Source organism: Lissotriton vulgaris, unplaced genomic scaffold (assembly GCF_964263255.1).
Source record: "Lissotriton vulgaris unplaced genomic scaffold, aLisVul1.2 SCAFFOLD_829, whole genome shotgun sequence".
NCBI classification, from domain to species: domain Eukaryota; kingdom Metazoa; phylum Chordata; class Amphibia; order Caudata; family Salamandridae; genus Lissotriton; species Lissotriton vulgaris.
Genome location: NW_028248543.1, coordinates 587,588 through 614,520, shown reverse-complemented (window position 1 = coordinate 614,520; position 26,933 = coordinate 587,588). Strand labels below are relative to the sequence as shown.

Here is a 26,933-nt window from a genome sequence, read left to right as displayed (position 1 = left end):
CGTCACCCATTACGGATGGGAGCGCTCGGGGGAGGTGGCCAATTGGCCCCTCAACGGGGAGGCGGTCCCGTCTAAGGATAGGCCGCCGGAAGGAAAGGAAAGGTGGTCAAGGCCCCTTCCTGGATAGGAGGGGCTACGGCCCCTCCTGGGGAATTTCCCGGGGCCAGGACATCTGCGACGGCAGATGGGTAAGTTGTGTGGGGTGCGGGAGGGGGTTTACGCTACCTTTTAGACACCTCACACGAGTCCTCGAACGACCGTTAAATGGCGTCGAGTTCATTGGGGCCCCCGTCAAGTACATGGGAAATTGGTAGATGCACTTGAGGTACGCCTCTGTGCGGTCGCTCCTCTCACAAGTGAGGGGGGTATTTCTGGTTTAGGGATCTGACACCGGTTACGACCTTGCCGTTGGCCCTTAACGTTAGGATGTACAATTTCAAGTCAAATGTTTTGTAGGATGTTAGTTCGGCTAGGAGAACCTTTGTATTAGAGATCTGTTAAGGTTAGCCAAACATCGTAATGTGGAAATGAAATTGTACATAATATGAAACTGTTATTTTAATGTTTTGATTTTGTTTCATATTTTAATAAATACGGCCGGGAAGGGTAACTCCCTTCCCGCCTTCCAAAAGTTCAAGAACTGTTTCCGGTTGCCCAATTCTTGGGGATTGTGTTGAGAGGGGGTGGCGGGTATCTCAGCCATATGGAAAGGGGCGACCATTTGGTCCCCCCGAACGTATGGTGGAGTACCACCATCCCCCCGGGAAGCCATCTTGGGCGGGAGGCGAGTCTCGGCTGGTATGCCCGAAGCGGCGTAGCCGGGGCGCGCCTTTTTCCCGCCCTAGAATGGGCTGTCCTAGACACTGACGCGGCCGGCCACACCCTCGGAGGCAGGCGGGGGCGGGTTTACGCCCGCCCTGAAGACGGATAAAAGGAGCAGAAGCCAAGAAAGCATCCTCTTGTTCCTGTGCTCTGAAGCTGCACCTCCCCGCTGCACGTGAGCTCGAGACGGAACGAAGAGCCAATTTTGACCCACCCACCAGCCCCTGAGGACAGCGAGTCGTCGTGAATACAGTTTTGATATAGTATCTCTTTTTTTTTCCTCTGTTTTTCTTACAGGTTGTGATGATTGTCGTGAAATTTTTAATATGCAATAAAGAATGGTTATTTTCAGTATGTTTTGCAAATAAAGTAATTTTGAACGAGGATTGATCAGTATTTATGCTTTGTAATAAGTTATGTTTGTTTTGTAATCTTAGTAAGTTAGGTAGAATTGTCGTATTTATTTTGGTCGGGCGGTAAGGTCATGATCGGTGAGCAGTAATTGGAAGATCGCTATGGGGGGGGCGTCACCCATTACGGATGGGAGCGCTCGGGGGAGGTGGCCAATTGGCCCCTCAACGGGGAGGCGGTCCCGTCTAAGGATAGGCCGCCGGAAGGAAAGGAAAGGTGGTCAAGGCCCCTTCCTGGATAGGAGGGGCTACGGCCCCTCCTGGGGAATTTCCCGGGGCCAGGACATCTGCGACGGCAGATGGGTAAGTTGTGTGGGGTGCGGGAGGGGGTTTACGCTACCTTTTAGACACCTCACACGAGTCCTCGAACGACCGTTAAATGGCGTCGAGTTCATTGGGGCCCCCGTCAAGTACAAGGGAAATTGGTAGATGCACTTGAGGTACGCCTCTGTGCGGTCGCTCCTCTCACAAGTGAGGGGGGTATTTCTGGTTTAGGGATCTGACACCGGTTACGACCTTGCTGTTGGCCCTTAACGTTAGGATGTACAATTTCAAGTCAAATGTTTTGTAGGATGTTAGTTCGGCTAGGAGAACCTTTGTATTAGAGATCTGTTAAGGTTAGCCAAACATCGTAATGTGGAAATGAAATTGTACATAATATGAAACTGTTATTTTAATGTTTTGATTTTGTTTCATATTTTAATAAATACGGCCGGGAAGGGTAACTCCCTTCCCGCCTTCCAAAAGTTCAAGAACTGTTTCCGGTTGCCCAATTCTTGGGGATTGTGTTGAGAGGGGGTGGCGGGTATCTCAGCCATATACCAAATAGCTGTCTTAAAAATTGTAAATTGTCAAGTGGTCAACATGTTTCAGCACAATCAGACAACGTTCTGTCTAGTGCCTTCGTCAGGACCCACCTAATGGAATCCGGAAAATTAGTTCATATTTTTCCATACGTCTTTCTTATTAGTTGCGGTGAGTGTCTCAGTGGTGTGTTTTTTCTGCAGATTATGCAGTATATGGAAGAGTTGTGTAGACCCCTGGATACTACAGGTATATGTGGTATTCATGCACTACATAATCAGAGAAGACCCTCCCTATATCCACTTTAAGACAAGACAATCATGATATGGGTATCAGGTTCCCTCAGGAATGTGTGCTATGCGTTCCTGAACTTGACAGCCATCCAAACATGAACTAAAAACTGTATGTTTTTAATATGCCAATTGACACAAAATTCTTGAAAACCCAGGAACCTGCAGCCTTCCTACGGGCTCATTACATATGTTGGTGCACCAGTTCCTTCCGTCCAATCTAAGAGAAAAGGACACCTCACTACCAATAACATAGTTAAAAAAAACCAAGGATATACTTATTCATTTCATATTTGGTAACAAGTACACATAATGTACAAGCATGAGTGGAATCACCACATACTTTACAGCAGGCAATACATTCTGTGGCGAGTATCGTGAGCAGGTCTGTAGTAAACCACCAGCCACTGGACCAAATTCTGCAACTGGTACATAAAAATTCAGGGCTGACATTTCACTAGTTTCCCAATGTACTTCAAGTGTTGACAAGGATATACGCATTGCTCCCTTTCACTTGTAATGTATGGAGTTATTTCAAAATGGCTGATGGGATTTTATAAGGCAAGCCTTGACAAATATACAAAAGCTGGGGGACTATAAACAATTCAGGCAATGCTGTCCTCCTGAACAAGCATAATGGGAAGGTCATCCAACTATGACAAAGACCATTCCAATTTATGAAGTAATATTTAAGTAGATGCCTTCGGACCTCACTGGGAGGTGTTACTATTCCTTATATGTCCATTTCAGGGATTGTATAGAGTACTGATATGGCCCAGTTAACTTCACATCGGACACCATCTCATACACCTCAATCACCTCCAGCATTTGTGGGAAGGTCACTCAGCAAGTTGACATCGGAATATAGAGAAATCATATGCACCTTACCACCAATTCTGATTCCTCCCTCTTCAAGCCGACATTTCAGATGTTCGGATAGGGGTTATAACATCAGTTCAAAACTCAAAAGGTGATTTGGGGGCGGGGGGGGGAAACCCATTTTTGTGGCCGTGTGCATCGTTCACTTTGATGATAAAACACCAGTGGTCTTCATCCTCGGCACTTCATCAACATATGAAAAACCCAGGGCTGATCTTGGCTTCAAATAGCGCCCCAGGCAAAACCAAATTTGGCGCCCACTTAAATCACCCACCCTCTTAATCCACCCCACCACGTTTACACTTCTGTCTTTTCTAAGTGCAGTATATAACAGCAATTACTAAGACACCGCTTAGCTCCTTCTGTCGGAAAAAGAAAAGTTTGATCTGCTGTCTGACACTTTTTTCTCATTCCCATTATGTTTGAATAGCTCCAGGACACCATACTGAAGGGTAACTGTGTGGTTTAAAATTACCATTAATGTATTTTTTATTTTTTAAATATATCTTTATTTGCTTCTATAAGATAGGCAGCTTACAAACTACATTGAGACAAAATAGAAAAGGGGGGTGGGGAGAGAGGGGAAGGAAATGAGTCGTTGCATATGTATTTGTGATACATGTGACAGGCATGCAATGCTGGCATTAGGATGCATCAATTACATTGTCCGGTACAGTCATAGTCTCCATCACGTCTAAAATACCATTCATTCATGAGTAAAATATTAATGGTTGCTATTCTAGCTGTACTAGTAACCTTAGCAGATGATCCCTAGAAGAGGATGTGGTAGGACGCCCAGGGAGAGAAAAAGAAGAAATGCTACTGATTTGCTGTCTGGTGAGGCGAGTTATGGAAGGTCTGTGCCCGGCTTCCTACGTACTGCTGTAGATTATCTCACAGTTTTATGTTTTACTTCAGCAGTGACTGGCCAGTGAACACGAATTTCCACCTCCATTTTCACTTGAATCCCCCATTCAGATGCTAAATTGCACATGAAATAGCACGGGGGGGGGCATGTGTGAGAAGAAGATGGAAGAGAGAGAAAGGGAAATTGTACAGAAGTTGACAAAAATATTTATTATTCATAGAGTAAATGAACAGGGACTGGCGGAAATTAAAAAAAAAAAAACAAGGTCAGCTCATTATGTGCCCTTCTAAGTGTAAGCGCCCTGGACACCTCAGCCCAGCTCACCCACGCCCAAGGCCAACCCTGAACAATCTACCCAAACTACGCATGTTTCTTCTAGTCTGTTTGTGTTGTTTCTTTTCCACCAACAGAAATGAACATCTGATTTCTGCTTGTGTGTTTTCGTGTGGTACAAGTCAAGATTGATCCCCGTTGACAATATCCCAACTGCCCTAGACAGCATGCATGCCAATATTTTGCTTTATATCTTATGGTCTCCATTTTTCAAGTCCAAAGGTAGATTTGAGTCACAGCTTGGCTGGTCCTCGCTAGGATTAGGCTAGTCAGTCACTGTCACTCCCCTCCTGAACACTGGAAGTCTCTCAGCAGTGAAGGTCTCCATATAAACTACAAACGTCCTGGTCACACTAGATTTTGTAAAATTCTACCAGCCCAACATCCTGGATATGGATTTTACCAGTATCCAAATTTCCAATTTCCCACATGACAAGTTTTCAATGGTTTGCTGACATCTTCCTGGATGTCCTCTCACAACACCAAATCAGCTTTGGATGGCTTCTACACCCTCCCAACACAATCCCAGCTGTTGTGCATATAATTTGGGATAATATTAAACTGTACTGCCTGTCTTTCACACATAAACTTAAAAGGTCAAACATATGGATACTGAGAATTGACATACATATTATTGACAAATAACTGGCATTCACACAGAGCTCCAGGACTCCATAAACAAGAACAAATTAAGCACAATGCAAAATCTGACAACCAGACGGGTGACCAAAACTACATATATAGCTAGAATAGTCCATACTATCAGTACCGAAACAGGTGTCTAAAAGCATAAAGACACCACCAAGGTGCCGACAATGTTCAACTATAAATGTTCAATAACTCCCAAAGCCTTTCAATCATTGCTCCTCAAATTAACAGATTTCTTTCTCTACATAAAAAAATGGTGGCACTCTATTAAAGAGTTACCCTTTTATACAACCATTACAGTTCAGACAGAACTTAAAGTCTTGTTTCCCCAAAGACTGAATGGAATAAATTACTCTCTCAGGTTATAAGCAAAACCCTTCTAAACCGGTATGGAGAACTTGATGACTGTTGGTTAAAACAGAATCTTCACCCAACTACAGCTTGACGTGCATCCCCTTAATTCTTAATATTAAGTGAATTGGAACAATCAAAACCAGACGATTACAAACAAATAAAAAAAATAATGACTCAATGGCATTGAATGAGACGCAGACTTCATCAATACATTCTCTACATTATTTTATGAAGTTATGACATTAAAAAAGTATGACACCTCTTTCTAGAGTGGTCAGGATGCCACTTCAAAAGAAAAATATTAACTAAGTAGTTTGTAATGCTTTAAAACAATATATACAGTAGTCTCATGTCAATACCTGTAATAATTCTTGGAATTTTTCAGGGTCCTCCTCCACAAGAGTTCTGATTTGATTGTTGTAGTGTTCTGATATGCTTGCTTCCACTGCTACAGTGCAAGCCATTGCACCCGCTTTGCCAAGTAAAGCTGTTCCAGCACCTGCGCAATGGACAAAATGGGACTTTTATATATTTGCTTTTTTCATCATGTTTCGTCGAAGAACAATAAATGATACCATTGTGAAGTTATAGAACACAAACATTAAGAAAAGCAAAAGGAAAAAAGTCACATTAACTATAAACATCTGACCAAATTATGTTGAGATCAATTTTTGCTTTTCCAATCTTGGTGTTTTGTTAAATATGTTTCTGCTGGTTTTAGACTTGTCTGGGATAATTTCCTACTTTCTTTGTACCCTACCATTGCATTTAATAAAGAATAAGGGAGTGACCCTCCTTTTCCTTTTATGATGTATGCTCTGAGATTCTCACCATCGCAACCTTTATGCCTGTCCCAGGGTCTTGTGATGTCTGACATCGAAATGATTTACGGCAGAAGTTCACCAGTTTTCTCTGGAAATGTTAAAAGAATATTTTTCCAGTCTGTCAATTTCAGTTGTGTTTTTTGTAGTATATTCATACCCACTACTTCATCATCAAACCACGTCTTCAGTTCTTTCAGCTAGGTGGTCACTGAAGATGCCATCCTACAAATCCATTTCATTGCTATTAATGTCTTGGTGATCAACAAAACACGGTAGATACATTGGTTCATCTCCATCCTTTTCTTACATCTGAACAGAACACCCAGCAGACATACCTTGGGATCATTTAGGTTCTCTTTATCTGTCAACGTGATTACCACAAGACAATCCTACAAAGCCATAGACCATATTACAAAAGTTAATACCGATATACACCATGGACAGTCATCTCCATTCCCTATATTAGTTTTACCTCAGTGCTTTGGGGTTAAGTAAACTTGATGTAAATAATGATATTTGATAACGTACAATTAAACATTCCCCAGCTAGGTGTGCCTCTCTCACCTCCCATTCCACGTGCACCACTTCGCTATTTAAGTCTCCCGTCCATTTATCTCAGAGTGTCCAATCAGGTCTTAGTGGCTCCTCTTAGTATGGAGTATAATAGGGTGATCATCTTCTTGCCTTGATCTCATCTGTCGATGGTTCAAGGTGCAGCACCTGGCTCGTGGGATTTAACGCCCTGACCATGGATATGCATGTTATGGTTTGTTCTTTTGGGACCCCATTTTGGCACCTCACATTCCCTGCTGGTGTTCTCAAATGTGCTGCTCTCACCTGCCTAGCATAGATCCTCTTTCTGGAAACTATTCATGACAGAATACAGTACTACCCCTTTTGGCCAGCTGTTAAATCTAGGTAAACACAAGATGAGTAAATCTGGAGCATATGTAACCATTTTAATTAACATCTTTAGATACATGGACCAGTAATATTGAGCCCCAATTTAACAGTCTAAAGTACTTGGTTTCCTGTGGTGCTTCTCAAATAACCCCTCTTGAAACGACTCTTGACCCATAGCCGTTAAAATCAGTGGGTGTTCTGAGAACTTCTTTGCGTCAGCCAGTGTGCCACCGATTGTAGCTGTGCAGCTAAGCAATACAATTCAAATTTGGGGATTCCCTGGCCTTTCTCTCTGGGCATTAATTCGATATTGTGTAACGCCACCTTCCTATGGCTGATTCTTCACATTAAATCTGTCAGCAGGGAATTCATCTCCAACCTATTGGGGGTGAGGGGGTTAACAATCACTGGTATAATCACACAAAACATCTTGGTAGTATAATCATTTTCAGACAGACATCCTCCCAATAACAAACAATGGCAACCTTTTCCAGAATCCCACTGAGCTGCTTAGTGACACTACAGCCCTGGATATATTATCATCTTCTTTGCAACAATTCTTTATTCTGCTTTTCATACCCACGGTTATTATTACAGGAATTGTACACATTATAACCTGATAACAACTCTTTTATTACCTTCAAGCTTATAACAAAGGCAAATAGGAAAACAAAGTTAGTACTGAAAATCAAGATTCACAATCTTGATCAATTTTAAATACAACCAGGTCCAAGTGGTTTAAAGCGTTAAAGGCCCGTAATGTATAACAAAATGGGATATACGGGGAGTAGTTAGTAAGGAGTGGGTCATTCACCTCATGCCTCTAGGTTTGTGGTGGTAAGGGCATGGATATTGAACAGTTTGGGGGTGTGTTACTGGCACATTCACCTATCTTTCAATTAAGGCTGCCCACTAGAGTGTATCCAGCAGGGGCAGAGGAGGGCCCATTGTGCCGCCAAGTGCTTCGACCTCCGTGCGGGTCTACAATGGTGTCCTCCCTGTAACAAGCCACAGAGGACTTCTATGATTAAAGAGATGCAAAACAATAACTGATGGCCCAATGGGGAGTGCAAGGGAGACGCTGGTGGGGGACAAAGCTGCTTTATTAGACCTCACCTCACCTGTCACGAACGGCGATATCCAGGCACCACCGCCAAGAGATAAGGAAGGATACTGCAGCCATTATCACCACTTTTACCAAAGCCCTCAAGGAGATCAATCAGTTAGTGAAAAGAGTGGAGACCAGTATGAACACGGTGGAAGAGGCGGTGGCGCAGCGGGATCAGGAGCACGACAAGCTGGACGAAAGGGTCAAAGCACTGGAAACTCCCCAGCAAACTCTATCCAATGCCTTGGAGGACTAGGAAAATTGTGCTCGCCGTAATAACATTCAGATCTAGACATGAGTACCACCATAACGAGTTCCGAGCTCGAAAGCCATGTGTGAGCCCTGTTCCACCATATCCTTCAGAACACTACAGATCAGGATCACACGCTAGCCCACACACTTTGGGTCTTCTCCTCCTACCAGCAGCTAAACCATCTTGCTCAAGATGTTTTAACCAGGGTCCACTTCTAACAGGTCAAGGAAGCAATTATAAAAGTAGCCAGGACTACAAAATTTCAGGAGATACAGTCTCACTGTTCCAAGACATCTCTGTTCAAACTATATATATATATATAGCGATGGTTAAAGAATTTGAAAGATTGTCCAGGCGTAACAATTTTGTAAATTGTAATCTAACAAATGCACAATTCAAGGCTATCAAATCTCTGAGTAATGACAGAAATATTGTTATCAAAAAATCGGATAAAGGGGGAAACATGGTGGTGTTACCTCGTGATCTATATATCAATGAAGGCCTATCTCAGTTGAGTGACTGCACTAAGTATGAGAAAAGCAATAAGGCAACCTATCTTGCTTGTGTTTCGAAATATACAGAACAACTTAACAGTTGGAGGGAGAGTGAGCTCATTAGTCGAGAGGAATTTAATTTTATTCTTAACAGACATCCTAAGATATCCACTCTCTACCTCCTGCCAAAGGTTCACAAAAGTATGACTGACCCCCCGCGAAGACCCATTGTATCATCTAGGGGTAGCTGTTGGGAGAATACCTCCAGGTATGTGGATTTTTTTCTACAGCCCCTGGTGCAAAACTACCCTTGTACCTTAGGGATTCAGGCCACTTCCTACAGAAAATCAATGACATGCCCTGGAACCCCAACTGGCTATTCATGACCCTAGATGTTACCAGCCTCTATACTTGTATTCCCCACCAGCAAGGCATCGAGGCATGTAGACACTTTCTTAAAACACGTTCCATTTCCTACCTTCTCCATACTGAGATGCTTCTTGATATGGCATACATATGCCTTACCAAGAATTTCTTCCTCTTCAATGATACTGTTTACCATCAGCTACTGGGCACCGCGATGGGGACTTATTTTGCGCACAGTTTTGCCCGTCTGTACTTGGGACTGTGGGAAGAGAGAGTGGTCTACCAATCCCAAGCATTTCCTACTAAAATTGTTTGTTGGCTCCGCTACATAGACGATATTTTTATTGTTTGGAGCGGAAGCCAACAAGAGGCATTGGACTTTGTCAAAGACCTGAATACTAATGACTTTAGTCTTAGTTTCACATGTCACATAAATCCCACCGTCATTGAATTCTTAGATGTTAGGGTTGAAAGCAAAAATAACATTTTGACTACGACTCTATTCAGAAAAAGTACAGCGGGTAACAGCTTGCTGCACGCCTCTAGCTGCCACCCCACCAATCTCATTAATTCTATTACAGTAGGAGAATTTCTGAGAGCCAAACGGAACTGCTCTAATGAAATGGATTACAACAGAGAAACAATCCTAATGAGCGAAAGGTTCAAAGAGCGAGGGTATGGTCGCAAATGCATAGCCAGTGCCCTGGCTAAGGTAAAAGAAAGAGAAAGAACAAGCCTTCTTAATCCAAAAGAGAAAGAATGTCAACCGACCCAAGGTGTGATCAGTAGATTTATCACTGATTACCACTGTGACTCCAGGGAAGTGAGGAAAGCATTGAACAAATACTGGAATATACTAAAATTAGACAAAGACTTAGCTCCTGAAATCTCAGAACATCCCCAGCTTACCTTCAGAAGACCTAAATCCCTCAAAGACCTTCTCTGCTCCACTCTTTTACCCAAAACTGCGAAACAGAGAAACCCGGTGCAAGGTTTTTACATTTGTGGCAGGTGCAAAGCCTGTCGCAACAGTAAAAACACCAAAGAAGTTCAACTGTCCAAAGATTCAAGCAAATTCAAAATTACCAAGCATGTAACATGTCTGACTGATCATGTTATATATGCACTAAAATGCCCCTGCCAGTTATATTGTATCGGCAGCTCCAAACACCCGGCCAAGAAAAGAGTGCTCGAACACATGCGGGCTATAACCAATGGGGACAAGCAATATCCCATTGCGAGGCATTTTGCAACACATCACAAAGGTAATGCAAATATGCTGTCGTTTTGTGTACTGGAGACAGTTCCTATGAGGGAAAGAGGGGGAGACCGTATCAAGGAGATGAGGAGACTCGAATCAAGACTGATTATCAAATACAGGACAACTCAACCGAACGGTCATAACTTACATGAGGAACTTAGTGTGCATCTGGGTTAGTATGCTAGTTTGTCTGTGTGTATATACCTGCCGTTTTTTAACTAATACTGTTTTTATCACTAATCACTTTTATTACAGTCACTGATTGCATATCTCTTATTTTCTGGTTTACAGAGTTGGTTGGTGATCATAATTGGGAATCTGTTCGACCTTTAGGAGCACCAGATCACACAAGAACTGTATGAATGGACTACGTTAAAATTTGGGAATAATTGGTGTTTTTGCCCAATGGGGCTTTATTTAAATAGTATGGTGAAGTTCACCATGAGTATGGACAGTTTTGAGTACGCTTTGGTACCGTGCAACACTGAACGATAAGCGGTTGTCATTGAACTATGATAGCGAACTATATTTGTGCCCACTTGGGCTTTATTAGTGTTTTAATAACATTTAAAAACCTTTAAACATGTGTCACATATGGTGTAGCTATTATCATCGCACTTTGACAAATGATCCAAACCGTGCACGTACAACAACTGTTTATACGTTTTCTGCACAAAGTATTCCCCGCAATGTTTACATTTTGCTTATTAACCTCTGCTTCGGTTTAAGTATAATTGCATTTTACGTGTTACTTAACGTTTTTTTGCAGCCTTAACTTTTGTATTTCCTTTGTTGCCTGGTGAGCTCTGTAACTTTCGAACTCAGCCCGCAGAGATACCAACAAGTCTGTTTTCCATGAGTATGATTAGAATACCATGTGACTGTATATATTGAGCACTTCCTGTTTGGTTTCTGTCTCGTGAAAAAGCAGGTTTCACCTGCGAAACGCGTCGAGAAAGCCATTAAATAAAACACGCTTTGCACTTCCAAGTGGTCTGGATCTCTTTTCTTGACAGGAGAAGGAGATATATATATATATATATATAACTAAAATAAAAAAGATTTGCACCAAACTACGGGTCTTGCTGGTTCCTGTGTTCACTGATCGGCTAATTGGCTGTGTGTTGTCTAAGGAGCGCCACGTAATATTAATATATATATATATATATATATATATATATATATATATATATATATATATATATATATATATATATATATATATATATATATATATATATATATATATATATATATATATATATATATATATATATATATATATATATATATATATATATATATATATATATATATATATATATATATATATATATATATATCCAAAACCTTCTCCTGTCAAGAAAAGAGATCCGGACCATCTCTATATATATATATACCAAAGTCCTTCCCAACAAACGAAAAGGCAGAGACCCACGCGGGAACAGGCATAGCAAACCTTTAATTATCCTTTCCACCAGGGCGAATGCATTTCGGCATTGTGAGCCTTCGTCAGCGCCGTGGAAAATGTAGAATCACACCACAGTCCACACTTTCAAATGTCCTGCCGCTGTACGATTGGTCGCGGCTACTCCTCCCTTGAATAGGCTCCGCCACATGTAGTTGATACTGTAGGTATCCCAAACTACAGGACCCAGAATTCAGTAGTCTGACTCAGAGTCCCATGGCGGTGATGACGAAAGGATCCGCCGTTTCACAGGACGGTGTGTGCAGTAATTTCTATGTTCCCCAATGTTGGATTACAAAGGCTCCCCTCCTGTTCCCTACGCACAACCACTCTGTCCAGATGTCATATTCGCGGGGGCCCGCAGCAATGCCGCTAACTCCAAACAAGGAACGATGTCCTCGCCATCGCGTTTGACTCCATCTGGATGTTGTGGTAGGTCCGATCAAATATATATATATATATATATATATATATATATTCATTTTTTCTTGGATTTACTACTGGGGTAGGCGGGCCCCCATAGCAGTCTCGGGATTCGCCTCTTCCTCATAGTCTAATGACTTTCTTTCGGCCATTATAGGAGTTTTCTCTTCTTGTTCAGGTCAGTCTTTCTATTTAGGTGATTCTCGCACTCTTCAGGTTTTTTTATATCCCATGTCTTTACCAGGGTGTATGCACTTTTTTTTAGCGAACATGACAGGACTGTGGTGCATTTGCGGGGGTGGTTGGTTGCACAACCCCGATCCAGGAAAACTCACATGCATACTGATGTTAGCCCTATTGAGACTTTGCCCTCTGCCCACTAAATTATGTATCAACTCAATATAATGTCATTAAATATACAGAGGCTAAACTCCCCAATGAAAAGAAAGGCCCCACAGTAAAGAGGTGGACATAGTCATGATCCAAGAGACGCACCTCCTACACCCGGATGCCAGATGGCTCCATTCCTACTGATACCCACTTCAATTGCATGCTTCAAATCACACTAAAAATTAAGGGAGTGGCCCTCTTGTTCGAACGTGGCCTACCTATCACTCTGGATTGCACCATGTGTGGATAAAGAGGGTAGGGCGGCCAGCGTGACAGCCTGTATGGGCAGATGCCACTTCAGTTTTCTCATTTATGGTCCCAATGAATGCAAAAACAAGTGGTACGATTTACTGCTTCCTCAAATAGCACGCTTTGCCCTGGGCAATCTAGTCATCGGAGGCGAATTTAATAAGGTCCTGAAACAAGAGGTTGACCGTTCGATTGTACGCTACAACACGCACCCGCACACACCCATACATATCAGTCACACTGGGAGCATGACCTTGAGACACCAATACCGGATTAAATCTGGCAGCGACTTTGGACACAGGTGGCTGCAAAATGTATCTGCCTTCAAAACAAAGCTAACACCTACAAAATACTCCCTAGGTGGTACTTTACCCCAGTATGCATCCATACTATGACTGGGGCTCTGACCTTAGCTGCAGGGGTTGTGGGGAGCGGGGCACATATTTCTTGTGGTTGCAGTGTGCGCTGGTAAAGCGGTTCTGGAGTGAGGTACTCCAACAGATCGGCCTGATTTGCTCAGCGATTCTGCCATTGGAGCCACTGGTGTTGCTGTTGGACGGGGCGGGGGAAAGCTTGGCCTACTCCAACACAACACCTTAAACTGTGGGAGACCAAGGTGTGGCACATTTATGCTATGGAACGCCTAACTGCACTACTTAACACTAAGATGTTTAAGTTTGAAAAGATTTGGCTGCTTTTTGAAAAGATTTGGCTGCTGTTTAAAACTTATGTCAAACAAGACAGGAACCAATTGACTCCTGCGGCCATCACGGCAGACGTCCTTCAGCATGCTAGCCCGGGAGGACTTTTGTCTTCAGGTGGCATGCCAGACGAAGGGGCCAACTAACTTTGCTTACATGCGCTTGATAATATGCATATATATTAATCTGATACATATATTTGTGATCATTGTGCCTTATTTTCAAGTCGTTATACAATGTATTCCTTGATGGTTCACCAAATTTGTGACAATTCAATGTTGTCATCCTCTTGGGTACCCTTATAAAAAGACAAAAATAAAGTTTTGTTTTATATATAAAAAAGAAAAAAACATGGTTTACCCCAGTAGTTGACCCTCATCCTTTGACTATGCCGAATTGTGAAACAGTAATTTAGGTTTCCTGTTTTATCCCTGCAGCATCAAATTATTAGAGTACATCATCATCAGCACATAGGAATATGTTCTACGCCAGTTACTAGGATTCCTTTATTGAGTCCTACTGCTAGCACCTTGCAAGTCAATGCTTCCAGGGCCAGTGCAAATGACACAAGAGATAGGGGACAGCTCAGCCTCATTATAGGTCAACAGGTGACCTAATGATGAATACAACCGATTTAAACAGGTATACAAACAAATCATTTCACTTGCAGCAAAAGAAAAACTCACCTAACAAGAAGCCGGCAACATTCCAAACAGGCAGCAAGAAGGTTGGTCGAACACGATGAGCAATCATTAATTCATTAAATTTTGTCAAGTGTTCTTTCTCTTGATCCCACATTTGCTGAAAAAAGCAGGAAGAAACATTGGTTGCCAGCAAATTTTGAGCATCTTGCATTGCAAGCGGTAATGACATCAATACAACAATACAGGTCAATGGTGTATCATGGAAGGTTACATTATGTCAGTGTCTAATTTCACATACCAGGACTAATCATACTGCCTGGTGCCTACTGCGTGTATTATAATGCAAACCAGACGTCCAAGATGTGCTTTCATTTATTGGTGGTATTTATAGAACACTGACCTGTCCCAAGCGTGCAGTGGAACACTGTAGAGCCCTAAGAAAGCACACCCTGTGTGCACGGAATACAGTTGACATTAACACAGCTCACAGGAAGTACACATATATGGTGAGCTGTTAAGGGGCAGATATGGGGGTTAAGCTCAGTTCAGATGAGGCAGGAAGATGAAGCTATGAATTTATAGTATTTCATTCAATTATTTTTTTATTGATATTTGAATAACAAACATCACAACAACCGGCCAGTTGCCCACTTAAACATTATCAGTTGGGTGTTCTTGTACATTAATTGGAGCATATATTAGTACAAAAGTTGTTTTTGTTGTTGTCCTGGTCCACCTGAATACATCAGACAAGTATATTAAAATAACCATAAGTCACTCTCATGCATCTAGTAGTCATTAAACAATCTAGTATGCCCACAACTGCCACTCAGGGTGCAATCCACCAATACATTGTCCAGCAATGCATGTCCCATGTGATGTGCACTCATTTACGAACCCCCAAAGATCCCCATGGATTCCCCCCTCCCCACCCTGTGCGCTCACCCAGTCTATAAATGGCCCCCATATATCTATGGGCTGAGATGCGGACGGCATCAACTCCTTGAAGGTGGTCAATTGTGTGTGTCCAAATGTAACGTCTTGGATCCATGCTTTCTTGGAAAGGTCCCCCTCCTCCCCAAATGCATAGCTAGCCGGCGCTTAGCAAAGAGTAGTAGCATAGCATGTAATTTTTTTAATGCGACCAGAGTGTCTTTGACGTATCCCAACAAGCCCAACAATGGGTTTGTGCCAACCACTGTGTTGATTATGTCATGTATTGTGGTGAATATGTCGGACCAGAAAGGGGAAAGCCACAGACAGCCCCACGCAATATGCAAAAAAATCGCCTGGGTGAGGCCACATCTCCAACAACTATCATTTGCTCTAACCCCCATGCAGTGAAGATGGGAAGGGGTCATGTAGAATCTGTGGAGGAATTTAAAATTAATCAGATGCAGCTTGTAGTTAGGAGACAAGGCCGTAAATTTTGAGCAGAAGTACGATGACTGGTCCTCTGTAATGGGCACTGACATTTCAACATTCCACGCCTGGAAGGACCCAGGCTGCAAAAGGGGGGCAGAAGACTGCATATTGTTGTAAATGTGTGTAATGAGCCTACGGGGAGAGTCCGTTTGGAATACATTTTCCAGGGCAAATAATGTGGGAGGGGGGTTGGGAAATGTATTGTGCAGAGTTCTATATGTGGCCCTGAGTTTATAATAAAAAATAGCTCTGAGAAGGGGACAGCTCTGCCCTCATCTGATTCTGGGGGGAATCTAAATTTGTCACCCGGGTACAGATCTGCAAACGTGCGCAGGCCCATCTTCTGAGCCAATGCCCTGCTTGCACTCTCCTCCATTGTTGGGAGCTTGGGGTGGTATGCCAGAGGAATTGATGGCGCATATAGACGTTTGAATGTAGCCCTTTCTCTGAGTTTGTCCTACCCCCACCTTAAGGTCTCAACCATGTCTATATCCTCAATGGATCGTTTATATTCCTGGTATTGGGTCGCCTGAAGAGGTATCGGAGCCGCAACGTCTATTTCCACCGCTGTGTGGGGCTGGAATGGGGTTGGGTGCACCAAGAAGTGGAGGAATTGCGCCTGAGCGCTGAGAGCAAATAGTTGAATGTCTGGGACCCCCAGGCCGCCTTGTTGTTAGGGGAGTGTTAGGAGTTCCCAGGAGATCCTAGCTTGCCTACCCGCCCAGACCAAAGAGTTAAGTAGAGAACGAATAGATATAAAAAAAAAATTGCGTGAGAGGAATTGAGATATTCACAAATAAATACAACAACTTCGGCAATATCACCATTTTCGCTATTACAAACTCAAACTTAAAATAGGGTGAGAAAATCTGCTGTGGGGGAGAAGCTTAAGGCATATGCAGACGCCCCTTCCAAGTATTTTGCTTCAGAGCCTTTGAATTACAAGCCCGACAAGGGAGGTGCAGCAGGCATCATGACCACCACTAGAGATGATGTTACTCGCAACGCTATCTTGTTTGTCTGAATGACCATTTATACAATGAGGCAAGCAATGACCAGGGTTCAAGCAGGCAGGGGAAGCACATGGAGTTCTTTTAGGTTCGGGCGATATATTGAGCTTTCTTACAAAGATTTGAAATTGGCCCAAAGTCTGTGGATTTTTAAAGCAAATGGACAATGTTGCACAGAGACACAAACATCATACTTTCTTGATGCACCATGCCCCAGCATCAATTCTATCGTGATTACATGTCTCTTACAGCTTTTGATAATATTCCAGACCTGGTAAACATGAATTCAGATTTAAAACACAACAAAAATGAAAAGAGACACTCAATTTGGTTGGCTGAATGAAGATACGTACACACAATTTGATTACACCAGAATGTTATTGTTATGGTACGCCCAAAAAATCTTCCATTTTAGTTTACAACAGAAAAAAAAATATTTCCCAAGATCAAACGCAAAACATTCCCTCCTACCAACCTGCATCCTTGCATATCGCAGACAGCAATGCTAGCGCCATTAGGCTAATGTGCTGGTTGGGATGTTAGATGAACGCTCTCTGTGGAAATAAGCTTGAGCCCCCCACATATCACTGCGTCTACAAAGTTGCACATCAGTGCCAGCAAAGCTGATTCATCCTGCAATCTGCAAAAAGCAGGAGTCACTTGAAGACACTTTGCTCCACACTGGTGCACAGTTCAAGCCATCCCAAGAGCCAAACAAGAGTAGCATATGGAATACCGGAGCGCCAGTCAGCAGACAGCCCACAAGGGAGTAGTGGGTGGGATTGAAGCTACTGTCACCACTGCAAGAGGACACCTAATAAGGTACAATTGGTTTCGAACTAGATATGAGAGCAATTGTTAAGTCGAATGAGCATCTCCGAGTGATAAAGCTAGATCAGTGTGGCCTGGAGCACCACCTCTTTCTGATGAAGGGAGATGAAGCTACTCTTGAGGCTGTAACATGATCCTTTCTGTGCCCTTCCATAAGTGTAGGAACCAAACACCCATTCCACTTGACACTGCAATTTTGTTGAAGATAACAGGTCTGTTTCAATGAAATAAAATTTGTTGAAGATGTCCCATGGCCTCCGGTCCCCTGCCTCTGCACAGAGGGGGTTTGTCTGCAGTCGTATCCGGCTCAATGGATCCCCATCAGGAGAGCCAAAGTCACTTAGGCGAACAGATTAAGCTTTTTCAATACCAGCAAATCAAACACAAGGTTTGACAAAAAACACACCCCTCACCTGTACATGAAGTAAAAAGTAGCACAACCAACAACTGCTGTAAAGGAGGGCTTTAAGGAACTAGGCGTAACCGAAGTGGCTGCCCTACATAAGTATGACATCCTATTCCTCATGAGATAGGGGCTTGAGCAAAGGTGAAAGGAGGTGCTGTATAAAAATTATTGGTGATTTTCTAAATTTTTCTTGTTTTGGACGTTATTGTTTTAGGGAACTGTCTTTAAAGAAGTACATTACATATATTTTCAAAATATCGTCTAGGGAATAGCCACTTTCTCAGCACATCAGCGCTGGGATTCGGACAGGGTAGATTATTTTCTCTGTTAACTCAGTGCTCAGGCTGCAGTGAGAGAGGCATACCCTTGATTGTGACCCTTGAGACGCTGCCATCTGGGGCGGCTGGTGAAGTTTGAAAATGAACAGACACATAGCCAGGTTTATAGGACTATCGCCTGGTTTAGAAGACTGGTTATATGGCTGGTTTATAGGACTATATGTTTTGGGGGCTTGCACCCAGTAGTAATTACAATATAAAAGGAGAGTGTTTACATAAAGAAAATATTTGTAAAAACTGATTCAATACACTATCATTGAAAACTACACAATTTCTTTTCTTCTTTTTGAGTATTTTGATTGTTTATGCTCAAGAATTTTTATCAAGGTATGTGAACAGTCATGTTTCTAAAGGATATTGGGACACCAACATTGGTAAAAAGAAATAACAGAATTTAAAGAAAACTTAAGGAGCTGTGGCTCTTCTCAATCTATTAAGTTTGGTTAAAATTAATGTCCAGTTGTGTTTAAAACACTTTGGGGAGCAGCCTTGTTCAACACTGGATTACATTTATTACACATATCTACAGTGGTGTAGGGGCATGCGAGTGTAGCCCCATAGGCTGCTATTATGTGAGTTTAAATCAGTGACTGTGCCTTTAAAGACCAATAGACCAACAGTAGCCCATCATGCTCAGCAGGTGGCAGTTGCCTCATTTCTTTTTTCCGGCACCTGGTAACAGGATCCTTGGCACTGAGCTCGGCCTTTTAGGCTTTTTTTCTTCAAAATTCACCTGTGGAATTTTGTTTAATCTGATTCACTCGAAATCTTCCATCACTCTGCCACTATTTGAAAACTTTACTTCCGTCAAATTGAGGTATTTTGTCATTTAATATGCCGTCTCTGTTTGACAAGTAGCCTGCCTCTGGGAGAAAGAGACCAAATCAGACCCTCAAAGTCTGTATACTCTGCCTTCCATCTAGTCATGTTCCAGAGCAGTGCCAACACTGCAAGAAGTTTTCACATTGCACCCTGAGAGAGTGGAAATTCACCTTCATGGCACGGAGGAGCAGCGAAGAGAGCAAGTCCAGTATCAAGGTGAGACCTCAGAGCGATGTGAGGGACAGTCCTCTACCAAGGGCCTTACATCTGCCTCTAAGGGACGTGAAAGGTCCAAAAAGTTCATTTGTGGCCAAACATTTTATATTTCCCGGTTGACGTTGAGACCAGGTAAGGTACCAATTTTTTTTTTTTTTTAGTATATATATATTTATTGGCATTTCAAATAAGTAGTAAAATTGGTGCATTACATTCATGACATCGAACGATTATCTCAACCAGGTACTGTACCATCTTGATCACTGTCCAGGCCTGGTTCGACCTCGAGGCAGACACACAGACCGATGCTGAGGCAAGGTAGATCAACTCGTACACCGGAGATGTGCACAGTAAGATCGACGTCAAGGAGTGTATAGATGTCAAGGCAGCCAGACCCATCGATGTCAATGAGCAGTTCGACATCGAGACATGGTCTGAGATCACCATCGAGTCGTTGACGGAGGTCGATGTCACAACCCATCTCAACATCAAGAACAGAAAAGAGGATAAAAAGAAGCAAATCTATTCTTCAACAGATTTGGAGTACTCAAGGACATCCTTCCCCTCTTCGCCGATCGTACTACCGGACTCTCCACGACCTCTACCTCCTCCACCTCCAATTGCTCCTTCTCCACCAGCTCTAATTTCTACACCTGTGGAACCGCCAAGGCCTAGATCGCGCTCCAGAATGCGTCCCACCATCACAGGAGTCATTCCAGGAATTTATTGTCTTCCAAGCGCTCTCACCATCAAAGCCACAGTTCCAGGTAACAAAACAAGACACATACCACCTCCAGACATGAGTCAAGACACACAATGTCCTCATCTTCATCTACATGGCGATATTCACTGACACTGTATGATTCTCCATCTCCTCGTATCTCTCTGGTAGATGACACCACCACCTTCCAGGAGGTTCTGCTAAGAGGTGCGGCAAAACCTAATACAGAATTGTCCATTCCACACCTACCACATCTGCTATTTTATTGATGCTCCACCAGCGGTCACTATTAAAACTACTGCTTCCATTGGTGCCAGGTCTTTTAGAGCCAACAATGGAACTTTTTCTGACCTCGGCTCAAACAAGATAGCTCCTTTCAGACTACAAAGAAATGTAGGCCTCCCAAGCAAGATCCTCTTTACCTCCTATCGGCTCTACCTTCTGACTCTGTACTCATACTAGCAGCCAAGACTCTGCAACATACGTGAATTCTATGCATTTGATTTTCCTGGGGCGTGTAGTAGCCACACTGCGAGAGCTGAGGCACTTTGTACAAACGTCAACATTAGAAGACTTTGTTGCGGAAAGGGGCTGTATGAGTCAAGCAGTACATTTTGGGGGTTTTATGCTAAACAGCTATACAGCTATACCTCAGCTGGAGATTGAGTTTATAGTATGTTTCTCTGTTTATACTGTATTTGAGTTCTCATCCATTTACCACCTCCAGGAGTAAATCTTGACTCTCCTATTGCAGATTTTAAGATGTTTAGGAAATGGAAACATCTGGTATCCACATAGAAATACTCTCGAACTTTGTAACACCTAGTCATAATTAGGATCCATCACACATACTGCCCAGTAACCACCTGCTGCCACTTCACTTAGTCCACTGCGTACATTCTCAACATCTGATCTTAAGTTTATCACTTCACCTACATATGATGGTAATAAACACTGCATTTTAAAACTGGTAGGGCCCACAACAAAGTGACTTTTGCATGAGAAGGGCAGACCCTTGCCTTGCCATAAGAATCACTGCCACCCCAGTTGGTGGTCTTTTGGGCTAATTGGAAACAAGGAACCAGGAGCACAGTTTTTAATCCTGGCATCCTATTTAGTCAAGTTGTATGCTCTTGGGAAACCACTTTTTGAACTTATTGTCTGCTCCCTTTACAGCAAGATTTGGAGCATTCAGAATTTCTGTGAAAGCTGCTAGTAAGTGTGTGGTTATAAAGTGGACTGATTATTATCCAGGAGGAGGGAAAAGGTGTTTAGTCTCCTGGCATAGTAACCAAAATGCAACATTGTGATAAATGTACACCCTATATAGAAAGCAGTGGAGTGTTGCTTTACCGAACCTACTACTTAACTAACTGTTTGATCAAGGGCAAACCATGCTCGCACTGAACAATCTGTCAATGGATCTGACAATGTCAGCACTTTGAAACCTGCTTAATGGAAGAAATAACCATCATGAACAGACTCCCAGAACAGGTCTCCAACATTGTTGTATTCATACATCCAGGGCTCTTAATTCGCAGGTGGCAGGATCTGCATATCACTACCCAAAGTGCTCCGAAAGTCGCTTTGTGCAGGATGCCTCCTGTGCTGCAGCACCTCCACCCCAGCCACTGCCTGACACAACTTTGACAGCTAATATAGGGCTGAAAGAGTGACAGTTACTTGTCCTTAGAGCGGGTATAAGTGGTGGGGAACCAAGATGCAGGACAATGGGTGTCCAGCAGTGCTTCTGTGCGGGACAGGGTTCCTGCTTGCAGTACCAGCCTGCAAAATGCATCACAGCAGTCCACTCTAGTGTAAGAGAGAGCGTTTGAGAAAGCAAGTGTGTGAGTGTCTGTGTTTTGTTTGATCTGTGCAATTACTGTCCTGTAACTCACAGAAGCATGAATGCTGTTGTCAGTGCTTTGTACTGTAGGTGTGCGACTGAACCTTGTACAACCTGTGCTGAGGGTGCACTGAGAACTCCTGATGATCCAGTGGTAGTTGGTACTTTGGCTCCTATTTTTTTATATATAAATAAATATTTATAAAATAAAAAGTATGAACATGGAGCCCATGTTTTTCTTATAAACCTGCCACTGGCCCTTTTAAAAACGCTGGGATTGCCAAATGTCACTGCTGCCTAAACTTGATTCCACCTCATGCCTCTCTGTCTTCCATCACTCTATACTTCTCGTCTCTTTCTATCTCACTTGTTTTTTAATTTCAAAGTATTTTATTAAGTTTTTTTTATACAGACAGTTATCATCACTTTATCAATTCAATTCAATTCAAAATAGCTTTATTCGATTTTGAGAAGAGAATCATAAAAGCACAAATAATTACATTTCATTTAAAAAAACATGAATAAAAACCTTTTAAAATTCATTAATACGATGATTAAAATATCATATATGTCCTTACACCAGTTCATTTAAGAAGTAAAAATGCAGTTAATAAGAAATTCGACGGGCATTACATCAATTTTCTAAGGGCTATGATAGTCTTCAGGTAGGATGCCACAGCTTTTATCTCAAAGGCAGTCTCTAGTTGCTTGAGTTTGTGATAGGCATCGTGGCATCCTCTGATGCCCCATTTAATGAATAAAGGTTTTAAAAACTGTTTCCTAAGGGCCAGGTAAAGACAGAACAGGGTAGAATGGATGTTTGATTGCTTCGAAACTCCGTCACAAGGACATTCTTCCAGTTGTTTGCCCCAGACATTACATTTGGGAAATGTTATCAAGCGGAAGAATGTGTCGGCTCGAAACCTTGTCAATAGCATTCTTGAATGCGGACTGCTCTCCATAATTAAATATAATTTCATACCTACTGGTTGAGTTATGTTATGTTATGTTACAAAAGTTTTGGTACCGCGCTCATACACCAATTGGTTTCTTGGCGCTCGAAGACAGTGAGAGTAGGCACGGGGAATATGAACAGCTAACCGTGAGCGAGGTGGAACAGATGAGTTTTTAAAGATTTGCGGAAAGTGGGATAATCAGGGGTGAGCCGAGTAGAGAGGGGGAGGGAATTCCAAGTGAATGGGGCAAGAAAGGAGAAGCTAGCACCACCGTGCTTCTTACGTCGAAACCTTGGAACGACCAACAGATTGTGGGCGGAGGATCTGAGGTGTCAGGAAGGGATGTAAGAGTGGAGACAGGAAGAGATAAAAGCGGGAGCAGAAGAGAAGAGAGATTTGAAAACGGTGCAGCCAAGTTTGAAAATGCATCGTTGCGCAACCGGGAGCCAGTGCAAGGTCTTTAACAGTGGGGAGACATGTTGGTGTTTTGGTTGCTGGAAGATTAATCTAGCAGCCTGATTTTGCACCAGTTGAAGGCGTTGGAGGTGGTAGGCTGGGATCCCCACGTATAGACAGTTGGCATAGTCTAAACGTGAGGTAACCAGGGCCAGGATGACAAGTATGAGGGCCTCTGGGGACAGGTACCTTCGGATCTTCCCGATCCTGCGGAGATGAAAAAAGCAGGCCGAGGTGACAGCATTGATGTGCGGCCGCATCGAGAGATCACTGGAGATAACAACACCTAAGCTCTTTACGGAGTCAACTGGGCAAGGGGAAGGGCCGAGGGCATGAGGCCAGAAGTTGGCAGTCCAGGGGTGAGGGAGTCCGCCAATCAGGACCAGCTCTGTCTTACTGGGGTTGAGCTTCAGCTGACTGAAGTTCATCCACTCATAGATGGAAAGCATGGTGGATTGGAAATTAGAGCGGGAGAGAGGGGAAGAATCAATAGGAAAGATAAGTTGCAGATCATCTGCATAATTAAAAGTGGTAACAGAAGAGTGACGGAGGGAGACCAGAAGAGGCTGCATATAGAGATTGAACAGAAGGGGAGATAAGGCAGAACCCTGGGGGACACCACAAGAGAGTGAAGTGGAAGAGGCAGAGAAGGAGGATAGGTGAACAGATTGGGTCCGGAGATGGAGAAAGGACACAATCCAGGACAGGGCCAGGCCCGAGATCCCAGCATTTCTGACACGGTCGACCAAAATGTCGTGGTCGACCGTGTCGAAAGCGGCCGAGAGATCAAGTAATACCAGGGCCTGGGCCAAGTTCTTATCTGCCCCCTGTCTCAGCGTGTCCATGACTGCCGTCACCACTGCCTCCGTAGAATGGGAGGGTCTGAAACCTGCCTGTTGGTCATCGAGGAAATGAGTCTCCTCGATGAACGAGCTAAGGCAACGGGTGACATAGGTTTCCAAGACCTTCCCGAGATATGGGAGAAGGGAAATAGGACGGTAATTGCCCAGTACCGTGGGATCGGAACCGGGTTTTTTCAGAATAGGTACCACCACAGCGCTTTTAAAAGCATTGGGGACAGAACCTATGGAAAGTGAGCGGTTTAGGAGGTCCAGAGGGGGGTCAGGACATGCCATAAAGGCCTCTCTGAGGATTTGGGGGGGACAGCAATCCTTGGGGGAGCCTGAACCCACAGCCAGGAGGAGAGAGCGGAAGGTGTCTAGGGAAATCGGAGGAAAAACATTCAGGGAGTGAGGATTTGAAGGGGGGAGGGCACTGGTGTGAGGAGTAGTGGAAGGGGGAATATTGTTTTTAATTGTAACAATTTTATCAATAAAAAAAGAATTGAGGGAGTCGCACAAGGCTTGTGATGGCTGAGGCTGGGGTGTAACGCGGTCGGGTAAGGAAAGTTCAGCGACGATAGAGAAGATTTCTTTAGTTTTGGAGGCAGAGTTGATTACTTTTTGAGAAAAATAAACAGATTTAGCTAGGATGATGGATGTTTTGTAGGATTTAAGTAAGTCAGTATAGACAGACTTGAGTGAAGGATCATAGTTACGCCTCCAACGGCGCTCAGCCTGGCGAAGAAGGAGTTTGCTGGCCTTAAGTTGATCAGTAAACCAGCGCTGAGCGTCGTGGGGTCGCTTCGATTTAATGGATTTGACAGGGGCGACTGCGTCACTGGCATGAGACAACCAATGGTCCAGTGCGGCTGCTTGGGAATTCAGATCGGGGTGACTAGGGGGTGGAGTGGAAGCAAGGGTCGAATGGAACAAAGAAATATCGGCGTGTTTCCAATTACGGGCGGAAAGATTAGAGGTGGAAGGGGGACGGGAGGGTGCAATGATTTGTAGCGTAAAAGAAATAAAAAAGTGATCGGACCAGGTACAGGGGTACACCATAGGAGAGGAAATATCCAAGTTGGTGGTCCACACCTGATCTAGAGTGTGGCCCTTGTTGTGAGTGGGAACCGAAATATGTTGGGAAAGATTAAGGCCAGATAAAAAACCAGAAAAGTCAAGTGACACAGAAGATTCAGAAGGGTCAGATGGCCAGTAATTAAAGTCACCAATGATCAGGATCCTAGCAGAGTTAATAGTTAGTTGCGAAATGAGATCGCTGAACAAGGATGGAAAAGAGGGCATATTGACAGGGGGGCGATATACTAAGACACAAGTAAAAGAATGTTTGGGAGAAGAGAATTTCAACATAAGAATGTCGGAATTCAATATAGGAGTGATTGTGGAAGAGGTGAATTGCAAGTTAGAGCGAATGATGGCAGCAACTCCCCCACCCGGTCTACCAGAGGTCCTGTTGGAATAGAGGATATAGTAGCCCGGGGGTATTGCGGCCAGGATATCAGGGCATGAGTCCGCATGTAACCAGGTTTCAACGAGGAGCAGGATGTCAACATTGCCAGCCTCGAGAAGTTGAAAGACCTCAAGCTGATGTTTGGGGAGAGATCGGGTATTCAGGTACACGACTGAAATGGAGCGCGTGCCAGAGGAGCTAGGCCTGGGAAGCGTGGGAGAGATAGAATTGAAGGGAGGGGTAGTGGAGGGAGCAGCCGAAGGGGTACAGGGTGGGAGGGGGGAGAAGATACCATATGTCTGAGCAATGGCAATCGTGTCAGGGGATGGAAGAGCACGGGTATAACAAGAGCGAAGCTCGAAGGAGGAATAAGTAATACGTTGAGCAGCATGCAAGGCCCCTGGCCCCGGTCGGCCGCGGACGGGCGCAGACGGGCTTGACTTGTGCGCGACTTCGGCGCGAAGTCGGCGCTCCCGCTGCGCTCGTCCGCTGCGCTTCCTCCAGGTTGCCATTAATACTAGTAGACGTTAACCACTAGACCGCTCACCTGCACGGAGGAGAGGCAGGGCGGATGTGGTGCAAGCCGGAAGTGACGCTCGTGCTGGGACCCTCCGCGCAAACGGCACTCTGCCGGGGCGGACCGGGGTCTAGAGCGGTAGGACGAGGTAAGCGGCAAGGCAGGCAGTGAAGGTAAGATGAGGGCACAGTGCAGCAATAAAACAAAAGAACACGTTTAAAATTGCCATCCAGTTCGTAATCAGCTGGAAAGCAAATTAGGATAAAATCACCGGCAGCGCTGGTGCACGCCCGCGGCCAGAGCCACGACTGTCTACCTGCGAGGCCTGATGCAAAGCGAGATATAGAAATGGCCTCAGCAACCACTAGACCGCTCACCTGCACGGAGGAGAGGCAGGGCGGATGTGGTGCAAGCCGGAAGTGACGCTCGTGCTGGGACCCTCCGCGCAAACGGCACTCTGCCGGGGCGGACCGGGGTCTAGAGCGGTAGGACGAGGTAAGCGGCAAGGCAGGCAGTGAAGGTAAGATGAGGGCACAGTGCAGCAATAAAACAAAAGAACACGTTTAAAATTGCCATCTATTGCACCT

At 43.8% G+C, this 26,933-nt stretch overlaps 1 protein-coding gene across 1 annotated transcript in view; it reads right to left on the bottom strand.

Moving 5' to 3' along the window:
* COQ7 (coenzyme Q7, hydroxylase) overlaps positions 1–26,933 on the bottom strand; it is a 130,756-nt gene that overhangs the window by 29,479 nt on the left and 74,344 nt on the right. Inside the window, exons 3-4 of the mRNA XM_086950009.1 lie at positions 14,535–14,649; positions 5,768–5,907 (exon numbers count right to left, since the gene is read on the bottom strand). Coding sequence (XP_086806135.1) covers positions 5,768–5,907; positions 14,535–14,649 — 255 coding nt within the window. The remainder of the gene's footprint in view (positions 1–5,767; positions 5,908–14,534; positions 14,650–26,933) is intronic.